This window comes from Lepisosteus oculatus, chromosome 13 (assembly GCF_040954835.1).
Source record: "Lepisosteus oculatus isolate fLepOcu1 chromosome 13, fLepOcu1.hap2, whole genome shotgun sequence".
In the NCBI taxonomy this organism is placed as follows: domain Eukaryota; kingdom Metazoa; phylum Chordata; class Actinopteri; order Semionotiformes; family Lepisosteidae; genus Lepisosteus; species Lepisosteus oculatus.
In genome coordinates this window covers 19,205,473-19,227,433 of record NC_090708.1, presented here as the reverse complement: position 1 = coordinate 19,227,433, position 21,961 = coordinate 19,205,473, and the positions used below count along the sequence as shown (strand labels likewise).

General features: G+C 42.0%; 3 protein-coding genes and 1 non-coding gene across 13 annotated transcripts in view; 2 read left to right on the top strand and 2 right to left on the bottom strand.

Annotated features, from left to right (window-relative positions):
* The first annotated feature begins 299 nt into the window (after positions 1–299).
* On the top strand, positions 300–6,135 carry LOC102692637 (dual specificity protein phosphatase 14). Of its 4 annotated transcripts, none has more exons than XM_015361605.2 (4): positions 302–391; positions 1,076–1,102; positions 2,431–2,541; positions 4,095–6,135. In XM_015361605.2, exon 4 carries the CDS (start codon positions 4,100–4,102, stop codon positions 4,613–4,615), a length of 516 nt encoding a protein of 171 aa, XP_015217091.2. In that variant the 5' UTR covers positions 302–391; positions 1,076–1,102; positions 2,431–2,541; positions 4,095–4,099; the 3' UTR covers positions 4,616–6,135. The 4 variants fall into 4 exon arrangements, with proteins under 4 accessions (XP_015217092.2, XP_015217091.2, XP_015217089.2 ...); XM_015361603.2 differs by having other exon boundaries at positions 1,076–1,194; XM_015361606.2 differs by lacking the exon at positions 1,076–1,102 and having other exon boundaries at positions 300–391; positions 2,435–2,541.
* Positions 6,136–6,940: 805 nt separating this feature from the next.
* On the bottom strand, positions 6,941–9,831 carry polr2d (RNA polymerase II subunit D). Its single transcript, XM_006637866.3, has 4 exons — positions 9,519–9,831; positions 8,556–8,736; positions 8,238–8,333; positions 6,941–7,498 (listed from the first exon to the last, which is right to left on the bottom strand). The coding sequence occupies exons 1-4, from the start codon at positions 9,595–9,597 to the stop codon at positions 7,420–7,422; spliced, it is 435 nt and encodes a 144-aa protein (XP_006637929.1). The 5' UTR covers positions 9,598–9,831; the 3' UTR covers positions 6,941–7,419.
* Positions 9,832–10,381: 550 nt separating this feature from the next.
* trnag-ucc (transfer RNA glycine (anticodon UCC)) lies at positions 10,382–10,453 on the bottom strand. The gene has a single exon. It is a non-coding gene; the product is annotated as a tRNA-Gly (tRNA).
* Positions 10,454–10,473: 20 nt separating this feature from the next.
* Positions 10,474–21,961, top strand: part of ilkap (integrin-linked kinase-associated serine/threonine phosphatase) — a 28,160-nt gene continuing 16,672 nt past the window's right edge. For 2 of the 7 annotated variants that reach the window (XM_015361593.2, XM_069197256.1), the window contains exons 1-7: positions 10,475–10,868; positions 11,813–11,935; positions 13,099–13,216; positions 13,873–13,979; positions 16,597–16,690; positions 19,384–19,471; positions 20,773–20,897. In XM_015361593.2, the coding sequence (XP_015217079.2) occupies positions 10,826–10,868; positions 11,813–11,935; positions 13,099–13,216; positions 13,873–13,979; positions 16,597–16,690; positions 19,384–19,471; positions 20,773–20,897 (698 nt within the window). In that variant the 5' untranslated portion in view covers positions 10,475–10,825. Of the gene's footprint in view, positions 10,869–11,812; positions 11,936–12,015; positions 12,156–13,022; positions 13,217–13,872; positions 13,980–16,596; positions 16,691–19,383; positions 19,472–20,772; positions 20,898–21,961 lie in introns of those variants that run through there. The other 5 variants (XM_069197253.1, XM_069197254.1, XM_015361595.2 and 2 more) reach the window with 5 other exon arrangements.

Below are 21,961 nucleotides of genomic sequence, written 5' to 3'. Positions count from 1 at the left end.
CACTGAAATGCGTGTTCACATGTGACTACATGTAACAGCAACCTTGGGCCGTGTGGAAGGGGGTAGAGTTAAAGAGGCGTCAGATAGCTCACCGAGATGTGAACGGACACACACGTGAAGTTATTTTTGTGATTGTTATTGGTATACATCTCACATGGGTCCTTTATTGTGCTCTTCTCTAGCACATACATACCGATGCTATTACAACATATTAAGGAACAAACAGGGGTTTGAAATTACAAGCGGAAAGAACTGTTTCGGCTGTGGAGTCTCTTCAGGTGTGCGTGGAGAATGAGGACTGCAGGACTGTGATGAGAAGTATATGTGAGATTAGGCAAGAAGACGGAGTGGGTCGCCAGGTTTCATCCTGGTGTATCTGGAGGTTTTCCAGGTGTGTTAAAGTATTTCTTTAGTCAATTTCTTGTGTTCAATATTAACAAATATAATCTTTTTGCGTCTCCCTGTTTTGACTCAATTTCTCGTCTCCTCTGTCCATTATTCTCCGGTGTTTATATACCCGCAATTTTTGTGTTCTCCCTCACTTCTCACGACAAAATCTCTGTAGAGTTCAGTAAATAAAATATGGCGACCTGGAAAAACCTGGTTCGGTTAAGCCAATAACGAGTTTATCCACAACTTCAGGATGTAAGCTGTACTGGAAATGTGAAGACACACTGGCCCAGTAGGACAGATTGGGGTCCCTTGGGGTAAAGAGATGAAAATAGTGTTGCTATTGTTGATCCCAATTTCAGTTTTCACCTTGCTTCTGAATTAAAGCGCATAGACTGAACGATAATTGTTAAATGAAATCATTTAAATCGATGCTATTTGAATGTTTATTGTGTTTCTATACACTGCCAGTATTTGGAGTATTGCATATTTGCACTATGCCTTTTACAGGTTTTATTTTGTTGTTATGGGCATTAATGGTTTGCGTCTCTTTGAAAGTACAACACGTAATGCTGATGAGATGTTTAGATGATCTGATCGGTGGAAGCTTTTGTTGACGAATATATCATCATAATCGCGTGGTTGTAATTCTGTGTAGTTTACGCCTTGATTTGTTTCCATTTAGAAGCGACGTGTAGAGGCCATCAAACCGGTAAGGAGTGTGGAAAGCAGCGGAAAGGCGAGGTTTAGCTGAACAAATTACATAACTAGTAGACGTGCGGTGGAATTAAAATTTACGAAAAGGTAAACATGTCGGTGATCTGGTGTTTTCATTAAAATAATATTTACTGTTAATTATTGATGATAAGACTTTTTAATTCATTAATTTAAATTGGTATCAGTTCCTCTAGTCTAGTTTAGAGCGTCGATATCATTACGAGCTTCAGTGTCGTATATTGTAACTGCGTATTGTTTCAGTTATATAATGTTTTCATTTTTATTTTAAGCAATATCATATTATCATTACCTCTAATCCATCCAGGTTGTATGGATTTGGGTTTAACACAATGAAGACGACAGAAAGTGGTTTTCGATCTAGGTTATCTATCGACGTTATTTTGTACCGAGAGTTCAGAGGATTCGCATGAGACAAAATATTTGTGCAATTTTAGATCAAGAGCTATAAGAATAAAAATAGAGAAAATCCACCAGAAAGAATAAAACAACGGAAAATACTTCAGATTTATCAATGACATTGCGTAGATGTATAGTTCTGCCGAGAAATTCCTTTTGCACATGAGTCTCGCTTATTTTATTTTTAGTTTTCGGATTTGACTACAATGATATGAAACCATATTACTTGCTTGAGTAACCCCTTGAAAAATAAAATAATAAATCGGTTATTACAGTTCCAGAGGACATAGTGGAGGTAAAGCACATTCCAGTATTCCAGTTTTCCAGCTGAAAGAGCGGTTGGAGTTGTGGCGAAACACAAATCCTTGGAAATAGAATAGAATCCTTACCAGCTGTGCGAGTTTTGACCCGTTACTGAATGCGACTCTCCCTGTAATGCTATACACATTTGTCGGTCTGGACCTAAAAATAAGGGCAGTTGTTCATTTCAGTAATCGGACAAGACATGCGTATACCGCCCGCATACAAGTACGTTGTCTGTTTCCACCCTTCTACAAGCGCAGTGAAGTGTTATAAAAATACAAAAACACAATATTGTCATAAAGGGGCGTCAATGTCCCAGAGTTATGCAAATGTTCGTAACAAAAGCGCACACGCTGGTGATACACGAGTGTGAATCTATTGATCGGAGGCCTGTTTTCTTATTCTGGTGGCAATCAGAAGCACGGAAAAGACCCAATGCAAGTTGGAAGGCTTGTCGTGAGTGTAGGGGCTGCCGATGGTGAGAGAAAGCAACTCTTCAGACACCCGGCTGGTCTATAATTATCCCTGTGCCTCATTGGTGCTTCGCCCCTGAAGCCTTTTTTGGAAGGTTGTCTGATTTGTAACCCGCCTGCCCCTCACAAGGCAGATGGGCTCTGGGCACAAGAACAGACGAAGGGGACAGAGTTCAGATTGACTGCTGAAACAAGAGAAGGCGAGGAAGGATTTGGTCTGGTACACCACTGAAGGAACCAGGTGAGTCATTGGTTTCTAGCACACACACTTGAGAGCACATCTGTGGAAACCACATGCTAATTTTGCAATGCATGTGCATGTTGTTGCTGGATAAACCTTGTGTTGTGTTTAAAGAAAAGTGCTAAATTCCAAAACGTCCCGATTTTCTGTTCCAAAGCGTTCGTAGATCTTCTCTTCAGAGATTTCAATCAATCAGTCAATGAAGGTTTATTTATCAATGCGCGAATAGTACAGCACACAGCTGTGTTGTCGGCAATGAAATGCATCACCCGCAAGCTGGGTAAGAGGGATAGAAAAGTAGGACAGAAGTTTATAAGGATTAGGTTAAGATTAGGATCCAATAAATCATACAATTGCAATTTACAATGCAGTTACAGATTGTGCGAAAGTAACACAAGGAGATATGGTAGGATAAGAGCTATTAGCGCTGTTCATATGTGTCCTGAGAGTACAACGTGACAGGAGGGCACCGGTGCACCCTATCAGTTCAAGTTGCTTTTTGTCAGCGGCCGTTTGGGTAACTGCAGGCGTCTGCTGTGGTTGACTGTTTAGCAGTCTTACTGCCTGGGGGAAGAAGCTGTTACGAATCCTGGTGATCTTGGTCTGTATACTTCGGTATCATTTTCCAGATGGTAGTAGAGAGAACAAGTTGAGTTAGGGTGACTGGGGTCCCTGAGGATAGACCAAGGCTTCTTGAGGCATCTAACAGAGTAGATATCCTCGATGTTCGGTAGCGTGTAGCCGGTAGTGTTTTGAGCCAGTTTCTCCACCTTCTGGAGTACCTTGTGCTCTCAGGCGGATCAGTTACCATACCAGGCAGTGATGCAGCTGGTTAGGATGCTTTCAGTGGTGCACTTGAACTTGAACTTTATTGCCATATGTAACCGGTACATGTACTGGTACAATGGAATTCTTACTTACAGAAAGTCTCTCGATTGTTAAAACAAGTGTAAAAACACAAAGTGCAGACAGTGCATCAAGACAATATGCAAACAGTAGACAATGTACAAGTAAACAGTTTGAATGTAAACAAAACAGACGTGTAAACAATGACTGGAGATGTGCAATAAATTAGAAATCATAATGAGGTAGATGGCGTAGGTGTGGTCTGAGGGGCATGGCTAAATATGTTCGCCAATTGTAGAAGTACGATTGACATACAGTACAGAAGTACTGTAAAAGTTGGTCAACGTGTGACGGCACGCTGAACTTCTTTAGTCTGCGGAGAAAGAATAGGAGCTGCCAGGCTTGTTTTGGCTAGATTTTGTGACACTCGTAATTTCTCAGTCACCTGTGAAATGTGAATTTTATTTCACCCCTGCTTTGCGTCCCTTGATCTAAGGCTGCTAAAGTCTGCGTAGTAACCTTCCTTGACGTTTTATGTATTTAAATGGGAAATGTGCATGAGCTGTCCCATCATATACTGACCTTAATGGCCCTGCACACCAGATGTTATTGTATGGTGTTTCTGCTGTATCAGCACTCCGCGGAATGGTGGCACAACAGCTGAAGGTAATGTGGAACTCTGCTTCCTGGTTATTTTTCTGATCCAGGCGCCATGTCGGTCTCCCAGATCACGCCCTCCCTGTTTCTGAGCAGCGCGGACGCCGCCCTAAACCGGGCCCTGGTCTCTTCCAAGGGCATCACTCTCATTGTCAACGTCACGCTGGCCCACGCCTGCCCCGCCTACCGGGGGGTGGAGTGCGTGCGTGTGCCCGTGTCGGATCTGCCCCACGCTCGCCTGGGGGACCACTTTGACAGCGTGGCACTGCGCATCCACAACAACCGCGCGGGAAGCACGCTCGTGCACTGCGCCGCGGGGATGAGCCGCGCCCCCACCGTGGTAATGGCCTACCTCATGAGGTACAAGGGGGTGACCCTGCGCGAGGCCCACGAGTGGGTCAGGGGCAGCCGTCCCTACATCCGCCCCAACGCTGGCTTCTGGAGGCAGCTGCTGGACTACGAGAAGAAGCTGTACGGTAGGAACACGGTCAAAATGGCCGCCTCTCCTCTGGGCGTACTGCCTGAAGCCAAGGACCAGGAGCGCAGCCCCAGATACTGCCTGAACTTTTGATACAAGCTGGGACACTCCCTTCCTTCAAAGCAAGTGCCTCATTCTGCATAGCCAACAGCCAGGGGTGTCCTAATCCAGTCCTCAAAGGCCACAGGGCTTTCTCTCTTACAAATGAGTTATTTGTATTTTAATGACATTTTTTACAGTTTTCTGAAACAGCTACTACAGTTTTAAGGATAGTTTAAACCTGGGGTCTCCCAATCCCAGATTTGGACACTCTTTGGACTATAAATGGGACCATTTTCCTTTGGAATCATTTTGAAAATGTTTTTTTCCATTTATGGGAAAAAAACAATTCCATGGATACCTTTCCAAGGTAGCCACTGTGACATAATCTGAAGCATAATGTCCAGTGTATTAATTTCAGGAACTATGTAAAAAAGTGGAGAATGAAGTGGAGGGAGACCGAGATACCTGAGGCAGCATAACAACAGCCCACTGGTGCAAAAACAGTATAAGATGGTAGGGAGATTAGTTAGAACGTCTGTCTTTTATTTTTTTGCTTTAGCATTTTTTATTTACTGAGCATCAAATGAAATGTATCACTTATAACTATAGCACATACACCAGCCATGAACACAGGAAACATTTATTAATGTAATTAATTCATTTTGTTATCAGGAAAATGTCATTTTGTTGGTAGCAGGTGCACTATCATTTTATTCAGACATGACAAAAAAATTATGGTGATTAACATTTGAATTCAGTATGGATGATTTCAGTGGGTCAATCAATGGGTTGTAGTAAGTCACAGACTAGTAGCAAGTGCGACTGACATTGAAAGCAATATCAACTGTACATTAGGGAGACAAACTTGGTGACAAATGCTGTCTTTTGGGATTCTGTTCTATTCCTCTCAAGAGAGCCTGGACAAGCACATTCCTTCTCCCTGGTCTCTGAGCCCTACATGCCACATGACATCCCAGCTCATCAAACGGATGTTTAAAGAGGATCAGCTTGAGTTGGGCGAGTAGAGCATCATGTCAAACTCTCATCTCAGAAGAGAGCTATTCTGTCATGCGCATGTGTTGTCCTGCTGCAATGTTGTCACAACTCCAGAGAAGAAGCCCTGCTCAGATCATCACACCTGGACCTGTGGTCTCTCAGACTGTAGGTAGCCAATCACTTTTTAACTGTTTAACTACATATCCTAACAGGCTAGAAATGGCAAGTGACAGTGTGCTAACTTATTCCAGCTTCCATCATACTGACAAACCTATCACATGCAAATATGCAAAATATAGTAAGTGTGGTAAGATGGTAAGTTTGTATTGATACTCAGCATCTTGCATATACTAGTTAGGTAGTTGGCTTAAATGTAAATTTCTGAGATTAAGACTTTAGCTAAACGGATGTACAGCTATCACAGTTCTGACTAATCACACTACCCTTTGAAGGCACACCACCAGGTACACTGCCACAGAACCAGGAACGTTATAAGGTCTTTGTGTTTCTTTGCTGCATGCTAAAATCTCAATTTGTGATAATTTTGCTGTATTAAAAAATTAAGGTATGTTGAATCTGATTGACGAGGATTTTATTACAAAATACAGTGAACTCATTGTATACAAGTCATGTCAATCCTGGATGATTATTGTATTTGTATGAATTAATGAAACAGAGAACATGAAACGTTAAGCTTTAAACCAGCTTATTTAAATTGGAAAATGTCTTGTTTAAGATTTCTTATAACCTTCATAATAAAACTGTACCCACGTACTGACCAATGTGCTTTATCGAGAACACAAGAGCACAGATGAAAAACAAGCTACCTTGTGCAAACTACCCCAGAATTGTTGTGCTCAACAGGAAAAGCAAAGAATAATAACATTTAATAATAAATGGTTATTTTCATCCCAAAGGAGGTAAACCATTTCATCCACTACTGGATTATGTACAGTAATCTTACTACATGGCAAATTGAGAAATTGCTTCACAAATTGAGCTAAGGGGAAATTTAAGCAAGCCAGAGTGTGCAAGCTCAGGCTGGAATGTAGAGAGTAGGTATGCCAACACCACTAACAGCAGTATCCTGATATTCATTAGGACTCCCATCTCAGTACTGACCAGGTCCAGCCATGCTGAATTTCTGAGAGCTGATGAAATCAGGATACAGCCCCTACTTTTCAGCAAAATGTCCCTTTCTCCTGTTTCTGATACCTCCATAGCAAATTCTATAGCCTGTTGAGCAATCATTATGTCTCACTGCAGAGACAAACATTGTCTCCATTATTTTTAATGGTACACACTTAAAGCAAAAGACAATGTTTTTAAACTACATCTATTTTCACCTGTCTCAGCAGAAAATCTAAAAAACAAATCAACTGAATGAGGTTTTCTTTATTTGTTAAACATATTTTACCAAAGGAATGAATACGTTCTGCTCAGTGTCTTGTTCTTCTTGTTCTAGCATCAAGTAAAAACTACTGAATATAAACATTTCCATTAAAGTTGTACAAATGCAGATTTTCGGATTGTTCCGATTCCTCTTGTTGGCAATTCAGAGATACCTAAGTGTACAAACCATGACACCCTGGCTGCTCTAGAGGCTGCCTACTGACCTGTAAAAGACTTGGATGGGGTGTTGAGAAGGTTTTTCTCAAAAATAATAAAAACATAATCAGAAAAATAACAGTTTACACAACAAACTTGTAAAAACTAAGTTGTCAGGAGAAGTACATTGTCCTGATTTCTGCCTCTCTGACAAGGAACACCAGTTTTAGCTGCCTCCTTTTATAAAAATGTCAGAGAATGTGGCTTTGTCTGAACAACTGAAGATTTGCCTCGTCGCTCTCCTGTCTCATTCAATACTGGAAGCTTCTCTTGGTCTGAATGTCGTCCAGTATCTGCTGCAGTTCCTCCTCTTCAAATCGGCCCTCCAGACTGCCATTGTGGAGAAACAGAGGAAGAGACGGTAAGAAATCTCTACTCATATTAGAGCTACAGAATAAATCTTCGTGTCTGCTTATCCCACTAGTGTTTTATCCAACCCAGTGCAATGTCTAAAAATCAAACCATAACTAGCCATTTTTAGGAAAGTAGACCCACTCCATAGCAGAGCCTGTTATGTCATCTTCTAGTACTGTTTCCTCAAATCCAATGCCTCTATCTCTACTGAACAATGAACTTTAGGTATTAGTGTTCAATTATGAAGCCAGCAGGTCTTAAGGTCACCCTTAACCAAGTTTATTTAATTTTTGTGGAACAAAAATACATTTTTTACATGAGCCTACTAAAGCACGAGCTCCCTAACTGTGCATATGACCACAATAGTTTCTAAGTCTTTGGAAACTGATTATTTGAATGTCACTCTCAATGAAATACTGGATTATGACTCTCCAAAAACTGGGATCTGTCTAAAGAGAGCAAGAGAGTGCTTAAAACGAACAGCTGTTCTTCCATAATGTATTTCTTTCCCAATAATCCCAATGTAATACTTATGCTGGGTTGTAAAGGAGTCGATTCTATTGCTGTCTTCACAGACTGTGCCTTAGAACCTCTACCGAGCATCGACCTCCAAGAGCCGGGTGTTCAGACAACGGGTCTTGGGAGGAGAAATACGGGGCGGCGCGGCCAGCAGACTCAAACGTGCGACGAGAAGCGGCCGTGGCAGAACACCGACCTTGGAATAAGGGCCTTGGCTTCTTCCGCTGCTTCGGGGCACAGGTTGGCCAGGCTGGCCAGCTCGAACTTGTGGAGCTTCTTCTGCAACAGCAGGCTGCAGCGAGGGAGGAAACAGGACACGATCAGACCACAGCAGCACGTGCACGTGAAGACGGCCCACTGCTAACCCGAGCACTTCCTGGTTCCTCTCCAGAACAGACATGCTTTAGTGTTGTGCATTTGATAAATAAACTTTGATTTGATTCCAATTTGAAAGGCAAAAACGTGACTCTCTAGGGCGGAAAGCCGATCCAGCCAGGGGTGGCCGCGGCCTGACCTGCGCACGCTGGCGATAGTCTCCCTGTTCTTGAAGCGGCTGAAGCGGGCCGTGTAGTTGAGCGTCTTCATGAAGACCTCGGACAGCTCCTGCTCGTCCTCCGCGCTCTCGTTCTGCTGCTTGCGGTGCTCCAGCAGCATGTGCACCTCCGAGTTCAGCAGCGTCTCGGCGTTCTCGAACTCTGCGGGGGGGGAGAGGAGGTGGGCGTGCGTTAGGGACACCAGCAGCAACACTTAAAAAGACGCCGGGTGCGGAGCGGCCCGATCCGTTTCGGGTTTTATCTGGCCCACACTCATATTCCTATATCTGACTGCACAGTAAACACACATGCTGGCAAAAGGAGCCAGGGTCTCTTCTGGGTTTCTTTCCAGCTGAGCTCTGAATCACTAATTGGATAATTTTCCTGATCTCACCTCAGGGACAATTTAACGGCTTATAAAACTCGCAGGACTGTGGCTTTCCAAGACAAGGGTTACAGACCCTTACTGCAGGCCAACTTGTTTTTAGTAAATACTATTTTTTTTTGTCAGTAAGCCTAACTCCGCTTGATCGCTTTTCACTTCTGGTCAGCAAGAATTGCAGCCCTCAGGGGCCAGAATCCATTAGATTTCTTAGTGCTCTTCGTATCCTTAATGTCTTAAATAGGTCTAATTAAGCTTAGTATGATTAGTTCAAGTTTGGTCACTATGCGGAGGCGGAGGACAGCAGCTGTATGCGCACCACCGCTACAGAAGACCGTGTTATTTTATAGTATTCTCTATACCAGCATCAGTGAGGCCATTAAAACTGTTCAGGTCAGAAGATCCAATTTAATATTCTGCGCGGACTATCCCTAACCCTAAAAAATGTTAAGCATAAAAAGTTTTTTTAACTTTAAGACCCATTTCGTGCTTTTCATTTCCCCAGCAGTTCGGTGTTTACACCTCCAAAGAGCACACGAATCCCCGTGGCGGCGGCTGGTACCTTTAGGGAAGAGCAGTTGCGAGGCGTCCTCCTCCACATCTCCGACCTGCGGGGGTCCAGTGCCTCCTCCTGCCGCCATCGTCCGAATCAAGACCCGGGGCAGCCTGAGTAGGCCCCAGCGACCACTTACAAACGGGTATCTGTAAACCAGAAATTATCTAAACAAATTGGCAGCGAAATTCAGAAAGGTTGCGTACGGAGATATGCTCAGAATGCAGACAACTGTAGCGCTGTAATTATCCCGGTACACTCAACAGCACGCATCGCCATGCCTGTCATGAACACCTAAACACAAAACAAAAGTATGATGGGTGAACTCATTGGGGCTTCACAAGACAGCGCCCCTGTCGGTTGGAGGTCTCACCAAGAGGCGGCATGGGCTGCAAAAGGTAATATTCCAATTCAAAGAGCTTTATTGGCATATCCGATGAATTACGGTGTTGCCAAGGCAGATGCAATTAATGCAACGCTACATACATTTATATAATACAGACATCACATAAAACATTAATGTGAGACAGTATCACCCTGTTTTGTTGTTATTGCTGCACGTTTTTGCGGGGAGGGGGTATTCTGTTGCTCATGACTCTCTTGTTGTGAACTGTAATTTTTAATCTATTCTTCGCCCCCTGGATAGTACAAGAAGTATGTGTTTTTTTATCGTCCATTGGCTGAATGTAAATCAGCGGTCAGTCTTTTTTTTAAATTCAAATTTGAAAAGAGCTTTATTGGCTTGACCGATGACTTACAATGCTGCCAAAGCACAGAAATAATTACCCAACATTTACAGTACTCACATAAATGTCCAATAATAACATATTTCATACATTACTAGAATTTAAAAACGAGGGGGAAAATATTACTGCGTTGGCCGGGAATCGAACCCGGGTCAACTGCTTGGAAGGCAGCTATGCTCACCACTATACCACCAACGCTTGTTATCAGATGGTGGTAACTATAGGTTAAAACAGTGCTGGCGCGGCCTTGGCGCTGTATGTCCAGGCCTACAGCGACACCCAGCTGCAACGCTCTCGGAAGCGATACTGGGCCCGAGCGGAGGGAAACCGTTTCGCTTTGATCGGAGCAAAAATACTGAAACCCTCGTCATATGCGGATCCGGATCTCGCTGTGATTTTGAGTTTTCCTTGGTGAATTGTGGTTTGGGTTCTCACTAGGTGACACGAGAGTTTCTTTTCTGAAAAGGGGCAGAGGAGCGTTTCAGCTTTCCCAAAGCCTCAGGGGCTCAAGAAAAATAGCAGCCGCTTTTGTGTTGAGGGACCGAGCCCATAGCTCGTCTGTAAGACGGGATGGATTTGTTTGGAGACCTTCCCGAACCCACACAAACTACAGGTAAAGGATATCTGTCATTTGTATTTTATTTTTAAAACATACTTTGTATTTTAGGCTGTGTAGGAGACAGGGCACTTTGGTAGTAACTGGATTTATATAAGTAAAACTAATAAGCTTTTAAAATTCATAGTACCACCCTTTTCGTCGTTGATGAAAGTATTTTGATATGGAAAGAGTTGAAGATAATTCAAAATGCTGTTTTCACTACTAAAACCGCTCTAAAGGACGACAGGCCTGAAAGTGAAACTCGTGAGCGCAAATCCCCGACCTGGCGTGAAGGCTGTAACCGTAGATCTGAGCATGTTCCTCGGCTAAAGAAACCAGTGATCTGCAGTATGTGAATTTGACGAAGATAAACTTTATTTTATGACTTATGCGAGGTTTGACACTTCATGACTATAGTATATGTAGTTTTTATGGTTTAAGAAGTAAAGAATGAAATAGTGTATGCAACGTTGTGATTTGGTAGCAAAAGCACATCGACCGAATTCCCTGTCAAGACTGATTCTTTGTGTTAGATCGTTTACTTTGTACTTTATAAAGGGGATTAGGTAATTGTGAATTTGGTATTTAAAAACGGTACAACGGACGCCGAAACATTCAGCACATTCAGCTGCATTTTCACGGATAAAGAGCATTTGGACTGCCTAACGTCGATTTAAACGATTGGACTAGGAGAATTAATTGGAAGTGGTGAAACCAGTACATGTATTACTAGAAAAACATGTATCTTTATGTAGTTTTAAAGGCCATTGTTTGAAAGCAGTTGAGCTCAGTGATGGGAAATTCTGCAGACAAACTGTGGTATAAGGTCATAGATGTGTGGAAATATACATAATAGTCTGCACAATTACAATATATATAAATATGATGCCTGGTACATGATCAGAATCCCTGATTTGTTGGGTCCCTTCAATAAAAATCCCTCCTTTTTATTCTTTTAGCAGCAGACACAGGTTCTTCCAAAGACTCCAAGACTGAGGAAAAGCCCAAGACAGAGAAGAGGAAACTAGACACTGAAAGCAACGGCACAGAGCAACAGCTGGAGGAAAAGAAAGTTTGTAAAGGTTTTCAGCCATGTCCACACCCCTGTTCCTCACCTGGGGCTGGGGGGTGGGGGGTCTGGTGCTCTGGCTGCCTTCCTTGATTGCACACAGCATAGTCTTCGTTATAGACGTTAGCAGCAAAGTGTTGATGGCCAGCCACTTCTACTGTACCTTCCCTCCACAAAACAAGTTCTGGTGTTCTTGGAATATAGTGCATTAACCTTTCTTCCACGGATCGGAGGTACAGAACTTTAATAGCACACAATAATTTCGATTTTCCTAACACAGAATGTAGTTTTATTATGATGTTTTCATCCGTCTTTTCATAGAAGGATGACACTTTAGCACAGTGGTTAGCATGCAGCTTCACAGCTCTGGGGCCCTGGGTTCAGTTACTGGGGTGCTATCTGCGTGGAGTTTGTATGTTCTCTCCAGTTTCTGGTTTCCTCCCACGGTCCAAAGACATGCTAGTAGGTTAATTGTCTCCTGGGAAAGTCGGCACTGGTGTGAGTGTGTGTGCGTCTGTGTCTGAGTGTGCCCTGCGATGGACTGGTGTCCTGTCCAGGGCGTAACCTACTGTCCGCCTGCTTCTTGCCTTCTTTAAAACTCTAAACCTTTTTTTAAGACATACTCTTAGAACCAAGTAATAACAGTCAGGGATTGATAGGGATATAGATTGAACACTAGGACGATGTGTTTTGGAATGTCCCTGCTTGTTGTTTACTCTGATTAATTTCCACCTTTGAATTAATGATATCTAGTAAAGCATTTTAAAATATGAATGGAGAGATTATAAGAAAAAAGCTATTAGATCCACAGTGATAAACTATTTTTTTAGCATAGTTTAACAGAATACGATATAGGATAGAGTGATGTATATCTGTTCTAAAGCTTGTGACAGCAAAGACTTTGGTGCAAATATCAGCTCCCAGGATCAATACAACCCAAAGCTACTGTGGGCTGGAGGGTTTAGACAGACAAGATGAGCAGACAGTGCAAAAGAGTGAAGTGCAAACAACAAACAACAAGCTCGTACCATTGAGTTGTGAAGAAGGGGTAATGTTATGGGGAGTGTGGATGTAAATCTGTGATCTGTCTTTTTTTACAGTGGCCACAAGGGGATTTAGGATAACAGCAGGAGTTTGACAGCCAGCGTGCCTTTGTGTGTGTGCTGTCTGTTCCAGGAATCCCCAGACTGAAGGGCTATGTGGCGGCACGGAAGGGAGAGAGGGAGGAGATGCAGGACGCCCACGTTATTCTGCCCGACTTTTCGTCTCGGGTGTCTTCGCTGCCGTCCCAAATGTGAGTGACCTTCCCAGCAGCTCACTTGATCCCACTGCCACACGGCTGACTTTAGGACATCTCGCAGACTTTGGATGCTTTGAATCATGAAAGGTTTTCAGGAGTATTTTGGGCTGAAAACTTCATTTTACTTCAGGAGTTCAGGCACATCGGTCCCTCCTCTTAATGGCTTCATCCAATTCAGGGTAGTGGGGGAGCTGGAGCCTATCCTGGCAAGGAACGGGCACATAAGGCAGGGTACACCCTGGACAGATCACCAGTTCATCACAGGGCACACACATACACACACCAGGGACAGTTTTTCCAGTAGCCAGTTAACTTACCAGAATGTTTTTGGACTTTGGGAGGAAGCCGGAGGAAACCCATACAAGCACGAGAAGAACACACAAACTCCACAGAGGTAGCACGTTGGTTCTGGGATTGACCCCAGGATTCCAGCGCTGCCACTGTTCCACCATATCACCCTAAGCTCAGACACATCAAAAATCGAAACAAGGCAAAGGGCAAAACCTTGCCTTTGGTTTTGCTCTAAATGTGCATCACATGGGGAAAAAAGGAGCTGCCAGGTTAGCATAGTGCCCAGGGAGTGCTAAATCTCAATTCATTGGGATGTTTTTGGCGAATCTTTTTTTGAGGTTTTCTTCCGTTTATCCTAGATCACACTTGGCATACTTTGCAGTCTTCGATGGGCATGGTGGAAGCCGGGCATCTAGGTACGCTGCCCAAAATCTCCATCTCAACCTAGCCCTCAAGTTCCCCAAAGGTATGCAGCCCTCTTTCTTTTAGTCTGTTACTACTCATATTCACTTGCCATTTTACACCAGTTTTTACACCCCAAAGTGAAACTCGGCCTAAGTAAGACCTGCAGGACTTCAGAGAGAATGACAGGGTGGGACTCGTATTGCAACGGCAAAATATTAGAGAATAGTGTTGGGGTTTCCCAAAGTTGTATACAGCCCAAACAAATGTTTGAACACTTGACAAAATGCACACAAGAGTAATACACTGCAGGATCAGCTGGCAGCTGTGATGTATGTACTTGCATAGTCTCAGGTCTGAAGCAGTGGGACCAGATCTCATGGTCTCGTGCTTTGGAGTAAAAATCTCACACAGTCATGGCCGGCATGTCCTTGGTGAACAAAGCAGTCGACTAGGTTGACAGATTTGAGGAGAAAATAATTAAGCTTCAAAAAATGTAAAGATTTTACAAATCCAAATAAAATAACCAATCTCATTATTTCAATTGATGTGTGTATAGAGAGGGAATATGTATTATAAATTACCAGGAATGTCATGAAATTAATTATAAATATGATAAATATTCTTGCAAAATCATAAGAAATGAATTTTGCACCTTGCTCTTCGTCACTGTGCTCTGCAAGGGCACACCATTACTGCTCTTTGCAGTGTTATTGCCACTCATGAGATATGTGAGTTAGAATCTTTGACATTTCTAAACCCAATGTTTAAATGTCAGTATCTCTAAGTGTTGTTAGACTTTTGCTTTATCGGGCTGTAAAATTATGACCCTTTTCTTATAACCGGTTTAGATGCGAGAAATCAGGTCCATTACAAATGCATTTATATTTTAATTATTACGATTTGTTCAAATTGTTATGACTTAATGTTTCCAAACAATGTGGCAAACTGAACGCTGTGAAAAATTGTGGAGTTGAGTTCTCCATGCTAAAGGTGTGGAGTATTTTGGAAACCAAGCACTGAGTGGAGTAAATGTATTAACAAGCAAGCAGATCAATTCCTGGTACAAATGAACACAGTTGATTAAGGACCCAATCAGAATGAAAACAAGGAAACTGAGAAGGACTTCACCAGGACCAGGACTGACAGCTACTGATCTAATCGACTCAGTGCTGTGACGTGTTGAAGCAAAAAGTGAAGCAGAAGGTGGGCTGAAGTGCTTTTACGGGTAATTTCTAAATGTTCTAATAGGGTAAAGTATATGCATTTCCACATTCCATGCTTTGAAAAGCAAATTATTCTTTGCTGACATATAAACCACGCTACATGTTTACAATGGTCCATTTTTTGCATTGCCAGAGAGACAGGACCAAGACATCACAGATGAATAGAAGCAGTACCTTATTTGTCTGTATCCCCAGAGGTAATGAGAAAATGTATCCTGCTCATGAAATGTAAGAGCAGACACATTGCAAATGCATTGTACCTTGAGAAGTTTTAATTTGGCATAATGTGTAAACAAATTGATACAGCAGTTAACTGTTAGAATATGTGAAATTACTGAAAACATGTACGGGTGATTTCAGTACAAGTCCCTTACAGAAGAAGCAGGATTTATCTGTGGGCACTTTTTCATCTCTGAAAATAGTGATGGTTTACAAATACTGAGGAGGTTTATAAGAAATGAATTAATTTCCATGTCTGTAAACTAAAAATGTAATGAACAGCTTGAAAAGCATTAAATGATATCGAATATTGTAAATATGATGTTACTTATATTAAGTGTAATATGTTCTGCCCCCCCTAAAAATCTGCATTAAAGACATTCTGCCACTAGGAGGAGCAACTGCTGTATTTTCAACCCAGAACTGCCTTTTTCTACTGTTTATATTCAATATCTAAGAAGACTTTCACAGATTGTAATGTACATTTATTCACTTCTCCATCCATCTTCTAGCCTGCTTCATGCGATTCAGGGTTACGGGGGAGCCAGATTCTATCCTGGCAAGCAGCGGGCGAAAGGCAGGGTACACCCTGGACAGGACACCGGTCCATTACAGAGTACACACATACTCACACCTGGACCAATTTTCTCTGAAGTCAATTAACCTACCAGTATGTCTTTGGACTGTGGAAGAAGACCAAAGCACCTGGAGCAAACCCACATAAACGCGGCAAGACTCCACACAGATAGCAACCCAGGTCCTGAATTGATCCCAAGGCCCCATCACTGTGAGACAGCAACATTAATCACTGTGCTACTGTGCCACCGATTTATTAACTTCTAAAACTGTTATTCATTTATTGATTACATAATTGTTATTTTTTTTGCTTGTCCCTTTTTTGTATGTTTATTATTGGATTTCCACCAGTGGCAAGATCTTGATTGTTATTTTGAAATATCTATAAGGGTTAAGTGGTGTCTGATATCTTTTAACAATTAACTGTATTGCAGGTCATTGGGTATACAGTGTCTTGAATGCTGTGGCTGTTGTACACTCACATGTCCGCAAAATGTTATTTAATGTCCGAGTTTGCAGGTGGCAGCTGAGTAGAAGTCTAGCAGAATAACAGTGTTCTTCCCAATATGTATAAAATGTGGTTTTGTGGGTTTTTAGTCTGTCAGAACCCTGCATTGTACTGCCAGGCTGTGCGATGTCGTTCTCGTTTGTGCTTTGCAGGTGATGCTGAAAACCTTGACAAGCTGGTGAAGAAATGCCTTCTGGACACTTTCAAGCAGACAGATGACGATTTCCTCAAACACGCCTCTAGTCAGTGAGTACCATCTGATAGTGTAGTGAAGGACTATGTTCATCGTGTGACAAAGGGCAAGCTGATGAACCTGTACCAAGGAGGAATACTAAAGGAACTGAAGAATCTCACTGGATTTACTGGGTTATATGGAATTAACATAAAACTTAGGCGCTTGTATATGTCTTGGGATATGTCTCAGTTTATTAAAAGTATAAACGTTTCTTTTAATACACAGTATCTTACGAAACATAATATAGCCTTCATGCTGATAGGATGTGAGATTGGATCCGAGTCAAAAAGTTGTCTGTAATAATCATGTACGTCCTTGAAAACAGGAATATGTTTACGCTCTGTGAAGGAGGATGTCATTGATGAATTATAACAAATCACGGTTTTGTTTGTGAGACTCTGATAGGAGAAGACGTCATTGCCACGTGTCAGCCATTGCACAGTGCACAAGATGGAGACTTATGGATAGTCTCGGTGAACAGTTGTCCCTTTAAAAGCTTTTCAGTATTGTATGGTGATGTATTAGAATGGTTTACCCTGAAAATGATCTTCTCAGGAGCTTACTGCTGTATTAAAATACATTAGAGAGTTTCTTTAATATATGACTAATGCAAAAGCCATTCCCCCCAAAAAAACAACAAATAAAAATGGCATAGTGTTTGACTTTTGGTGAGGCTGCCAATTGTGGTCAAGAGGTCAGGTGGTCACCAGACACCAAATCTGCATTTCCCATGTCATCAGAGTCTGATTTCATTAACATCTTGATTCGGGAGATAGTGAGGCTAAATAGGACGCATTCAGAGGAATCCATAGGTCCTCTATAGGAAGCTCTGTAGGTTAATCTCATTAAGGCAGACTGCTGTGAAGGTTGTGGCCTTAGCTGAGGGTCCAAGAGATGTGCAACATATCTGTATAACCATGGTCAGAGGCTCATTGGAGCTACAGTGCTACCCAGGCATGAACTACAGTTTATCGCTGGTTAATATTAATTCTATTTATGGTTCTTTATAGTAAATAATCTGCTTTTAATTGAATATTAATAAATTAACTGTATTAAATGTTAAATTGTACTGTGCATATCGGTAGCCAATACATCCTCTGTTTTAGTTTGGTTTAATAATATTTTGAAACTATGCCATTATGATAAAATCAGTTTGACCATGACTATATTATGTGAAGACTCTTGGCAGCATGCTTTTGATGTTGTGTAGAGCAGTGGTTCTCAAACTGTGGTACAGAGCGCCCCCAGGTGGTACGCCAGATGACCCTTGAAATTTGTTGTGTGCACTCAAAAATTGGGAATTAAAAATTGAATAATTAAAAATTCTGCTTGGGTTGGCACAATGGATACTATTTATATAACATTGTATAGGAATGCGTGCTACGAACCTAAGTGACGAATTGTATTAATAAGTTATCATTGGCAAATAGGGAGATAGGAGGATGTGCGTGATTTTGGAACACTGCCAATTTTTTAAGCACAGGAAAGCGTGATAGATAACAGAAAAACGTTTAGGCACTGTTTTAGGTTAATTTCTTTGAGAAAAATGCACTGAGCATCTCTGTGCGTTTTGCTCCCATGCGCATGAAATAAAAACTTCTTTTAAACTTCTGCGAGGGACTCCTGACTGTCTTTTAAGGGGAAACGGGGAAAATGTTCTCCAACACCGCCACATTCGCCAACAGAACAATTGATTGAAAATGAATACCTCGCAAAAATCAAATATTATGTCATGGCTGAAAGGAAAAGACGCCACGAGTACTGACGCCAGCTCCAGTAGATTCCGAACACCTGTTGAGAACGAGGAGGTTTATACATTGGCCACCGGCACTAGCTCTGCTGCTGAACCTGAACCTGCTAGTGTTGGCCATCTGGGAAAAACAGCTACAAGGCGGTACGATCCAAATGATCTTAGTGCTCAGTGCTATTTTTATTATATGTGTGTGTGTGTGCGAGCACACTCATGTTGGTCATTGAGGTTTTCTGGGGTTCCTATGAGAAGATGGCTTATAGGTGGTCCTTGGATGCTTTGGTTTGGTACTTGGGGTGGTAAAAAGTTTGAGAACCACTGGTGTAGAGGATTTATTTTAGAGTGGTGTGGCAACGTGTTATATTACAGCAAATTTTTCAAATGCGCATATGTTTAGAATTTGTGTGGTATGTTGTCACAGTAGGTTGTAGACCAATGGATAAAGTGCAGAAAGGGTTTCCAATAATGTGAAAATGATATACAAGTACCTATTTAAAGAATATAGCTTATGTCTTGAGAAGGCTGAGTTTAATTTTAGTATCATTGTACTTTCACCAAGAATCTATAAAAAATATGATTTTAACAAGATATAAGACAGGGCATTTGACCCATAATTATGTAATTACTTGAAGCCTTGTTTGGGCATCACCCTCCTAATAGGGGCACTTCTTCCAGACCCTGGCAACTGTTTGTGGGGGGAAGTTTAATAGTAACAGTGTGAAGTGGACCACTGGGATGACCCCATATATAGATATATAGGATTTTATGTCCTTGGATCAAATCTTCTGCCAATCTCTTTTTCGCTTGCTTTAAAAGATACATTATCTTCAACCTGTCCATATATAACAACTCCCCGAGACCAGGCGTCCACGTTATTGCTTTTCTTTAGACTCTTTCTTTTCCTGTCCTTTTTGTGTGATGATGATGAACACAAAGCTCTGTTGTGCCCCTCAGGAAGCCGGCCTGGAAGGATGGGTCCACAGCCACCTGCATGCTGGTGATGGATGATGTTGTGTATGTAGCCAACCTGGGAGACAGCAGGGTAAGTGTGGGCAGCCATGGTGCTTCCACAGTACAGGGGTGCCACTTAACAGGCTGGCTGGAGCCACAGGAAATAGCACTTACTTGTAAGATGCATCTTCTGCTATTTCATTATAGAATCTGTGTTCTTCAGGAAATAAATGATCATGCTAGATAGAATTTATATTCAATGCTTGTGCCAGTTTCCTGCAGAGTGGATTTTTTCATAACGTTAGCAGTATGCATTAAAAAAGTGCAAAAACATTTGACAGATGAAGGGTAATACTGATTAAGCCCCACTGAGCTTATACAAGGTCCTACCTATATTTTATACATAATTTAGAATAAATGCAAAAAAAGGATCGTGTTCATGGGTTTTGGTCCATCTTCAGAATACAGCAGTCTTTATTCATGTACCCTGAACCACAAAGGCGTCGTTCTTGAATCATTCCTGCACCACTGCTGCATTTGTGTTTGTGTCTTGGCTGGCTTTAAGACTTAAAATACAGAAATCTATTTTAAGGGAGTGGAGAACCTGGTCTGGGCTGTGTTGCCATTACCAGTGTGCTCCATTACATAAGCACCCGTTTGGAAGTCCCTTGGAGTGCAGGCCCTGTGAGGCACTTTGTTTTTCTAACAGATCGTTTCACGAACACAGCGCCAGGGTCTCACTTCATAGCAGGGGCTTGGTCCAGAGCAGTTCATGAATAAAACATGGCCAGATGGGAGACCTCGAGAAGAAGGAGCTTTCAGTACTGAGAGAGACGCAGCTCGGCATCCTCTAGTGATCTAGCTAACTGCTGTACAATTCTGTAAAGCATTCTGTGGCAAAGTTTTGTGAAGGGCACAACACCCAGTACAGTGATTGGAAAAAAATGACATACCTCCTGAGTTATTAATCTCTTAATTGGCCTATTTGACTCATTGATCTAAGGTATCACTTCTGTTGAAAGTTAGAGTGTTTTTGTTAATGAAACTGAGTTAATTTAACCTTCCTGCTGTGTACTCATTGCCATAATTTTAAGATATCGATATACACTGACATTTTTTAAAGGTGTTTAAGCATGTTATGCACAGGCTGCAGGTTACAAAATGCCGATTCAAGCTTGCCCATGGAGTACTATTGAATTCAAATTTCTATAACTTAGCCTTTACATAAAGGACACATGTTCTAAAAAAGCTAAACACTTTTTCGCTACACACTGAAGCTTAAGACGCATACAACCTTTTTACCTCTTTGTAGAGGCTAACAGAGCCGAAGTTCTGCTCCATGTTCTCTGTAAACTGACGTGCGTGTTGTGTTGTGTGGTGCTGTGCTGACAGGCTGTGCTGTGCCGCGGGGCAGAGGAGAGCCCTGGGAAGTTTGCCACACTGGCTCTGAGCAAGGAGCACAACCCCACTTGCTACGAGGAGAGGATGAGGATCCAGAAGGCAGGAGGCATGGTCAGGTACACGGCGGGGGGAGAGGGAGGCACTTCTGCCAAGGCCTTCACCTGCTTAATCCAGCACCAATACTGGGCAACACGCATCTCTCTGAGGCATGAACAGTGTCCCCCCCAAAACACAATATATAATCTATTTGACTTGCAATAACATATACTTCACCACGAGCCCAACACACGTTAGGCATTTGGGTTTTTCTCTTCAACACTATTTTAAGGTCTCAGAGTTCCCTGAAAGACATGCCTATATTTCTGAGGCTTTTAAGATGCCCAGTAGTGATATAGCATGAAGTGGAGAAATTTGGATAACCAAGAAATGCAATAATTTCATGTAAGTGTACTCGTTCAATATACTGTGGATTCATCTTGTATGATTTTATCATGTTTTACTTTGTTTAGTGGGAGTTTGTTCTTCTAATTGCCTTTTGCCATGTTCTTCATTTAATATCCAGACTCTAAATCGGCATTCATTTCAGCTAGGGGGCACTACACCATTACTGTTACAAAAGTGCACAATGGGAATGCAGTCACAAAGATGTCATTCCTGTATTCTTGTGGTGTTTTCTTTCCACATGAAACAGCTGGATGTTCTTCTAATTTTACCAAATGCTAGGATGACTTCATTAACGATGAGCGAATCGTTTGACGCAGATGGATTGCTTAGAGTCTTACAGGATTAAGTATACAATCAGTTTGCAATTATCCTCTTGTATATTCTTTATTATTTTATGCGCCACTGCTTTTTAATAACTGGTATTAAAGCTGAGTTACAGAACATTGGCTGCTCAACTTGAGTCAGAGCACCCTTAGGCTGTCTCTGGGAGCTTGGAAAGGTTTAACAAGATGCATTAGGCTCGAAAAATGTACTCACCAGATGTAGAGTTCGCTTCTGTAATTAACTAATTTATCCAGTTTATTTCAGGCTATTAACTATGATAGGCATGTATATTAATGTGTAATGCGTGGACCATCCAAAGTATGACTCGAGGTTGTTGTTGTATTCCATTTGTCTCTCAGTTCATGTATTTCCTTCATTTTTCCTAATGTAGACTTAAGATTTGAGACTTGCA

Excerpts from the sequence above, each read along its gene's own strand:
- LOC102692637 (XM_015361606.2), top strand. The coding sequence starts at position 4,100 with ATGTCGGTCTCCCAGATCACGCCCTCCCTGTTTCTGAGCAGCGCGGAC.
- polr2d (XM_006637866.3), bottom strand. The coding sequence starts at position 9,597 with ATGGCGGCAGGAGGAGGCACTGGACCCCCGCAGGTCGGAGATGTGGAG. Across the intron at positions 8,334-8,555 it reads ACTATCGCCAGCGTGCGCAG|CCTGCTGTTGCAGAAGAAGC; the intron begins GTCAGGCCGCGG and ends CCCTCGCTGCAG. Across the intron at positions 7,499-8,237 it reads GCCAAGGCCCTTATTCCAAG|TCTGGAGGGCCGATTTGAAG; the intron begins GTCGGTGTTCTG and ends CCACAATGGCAG.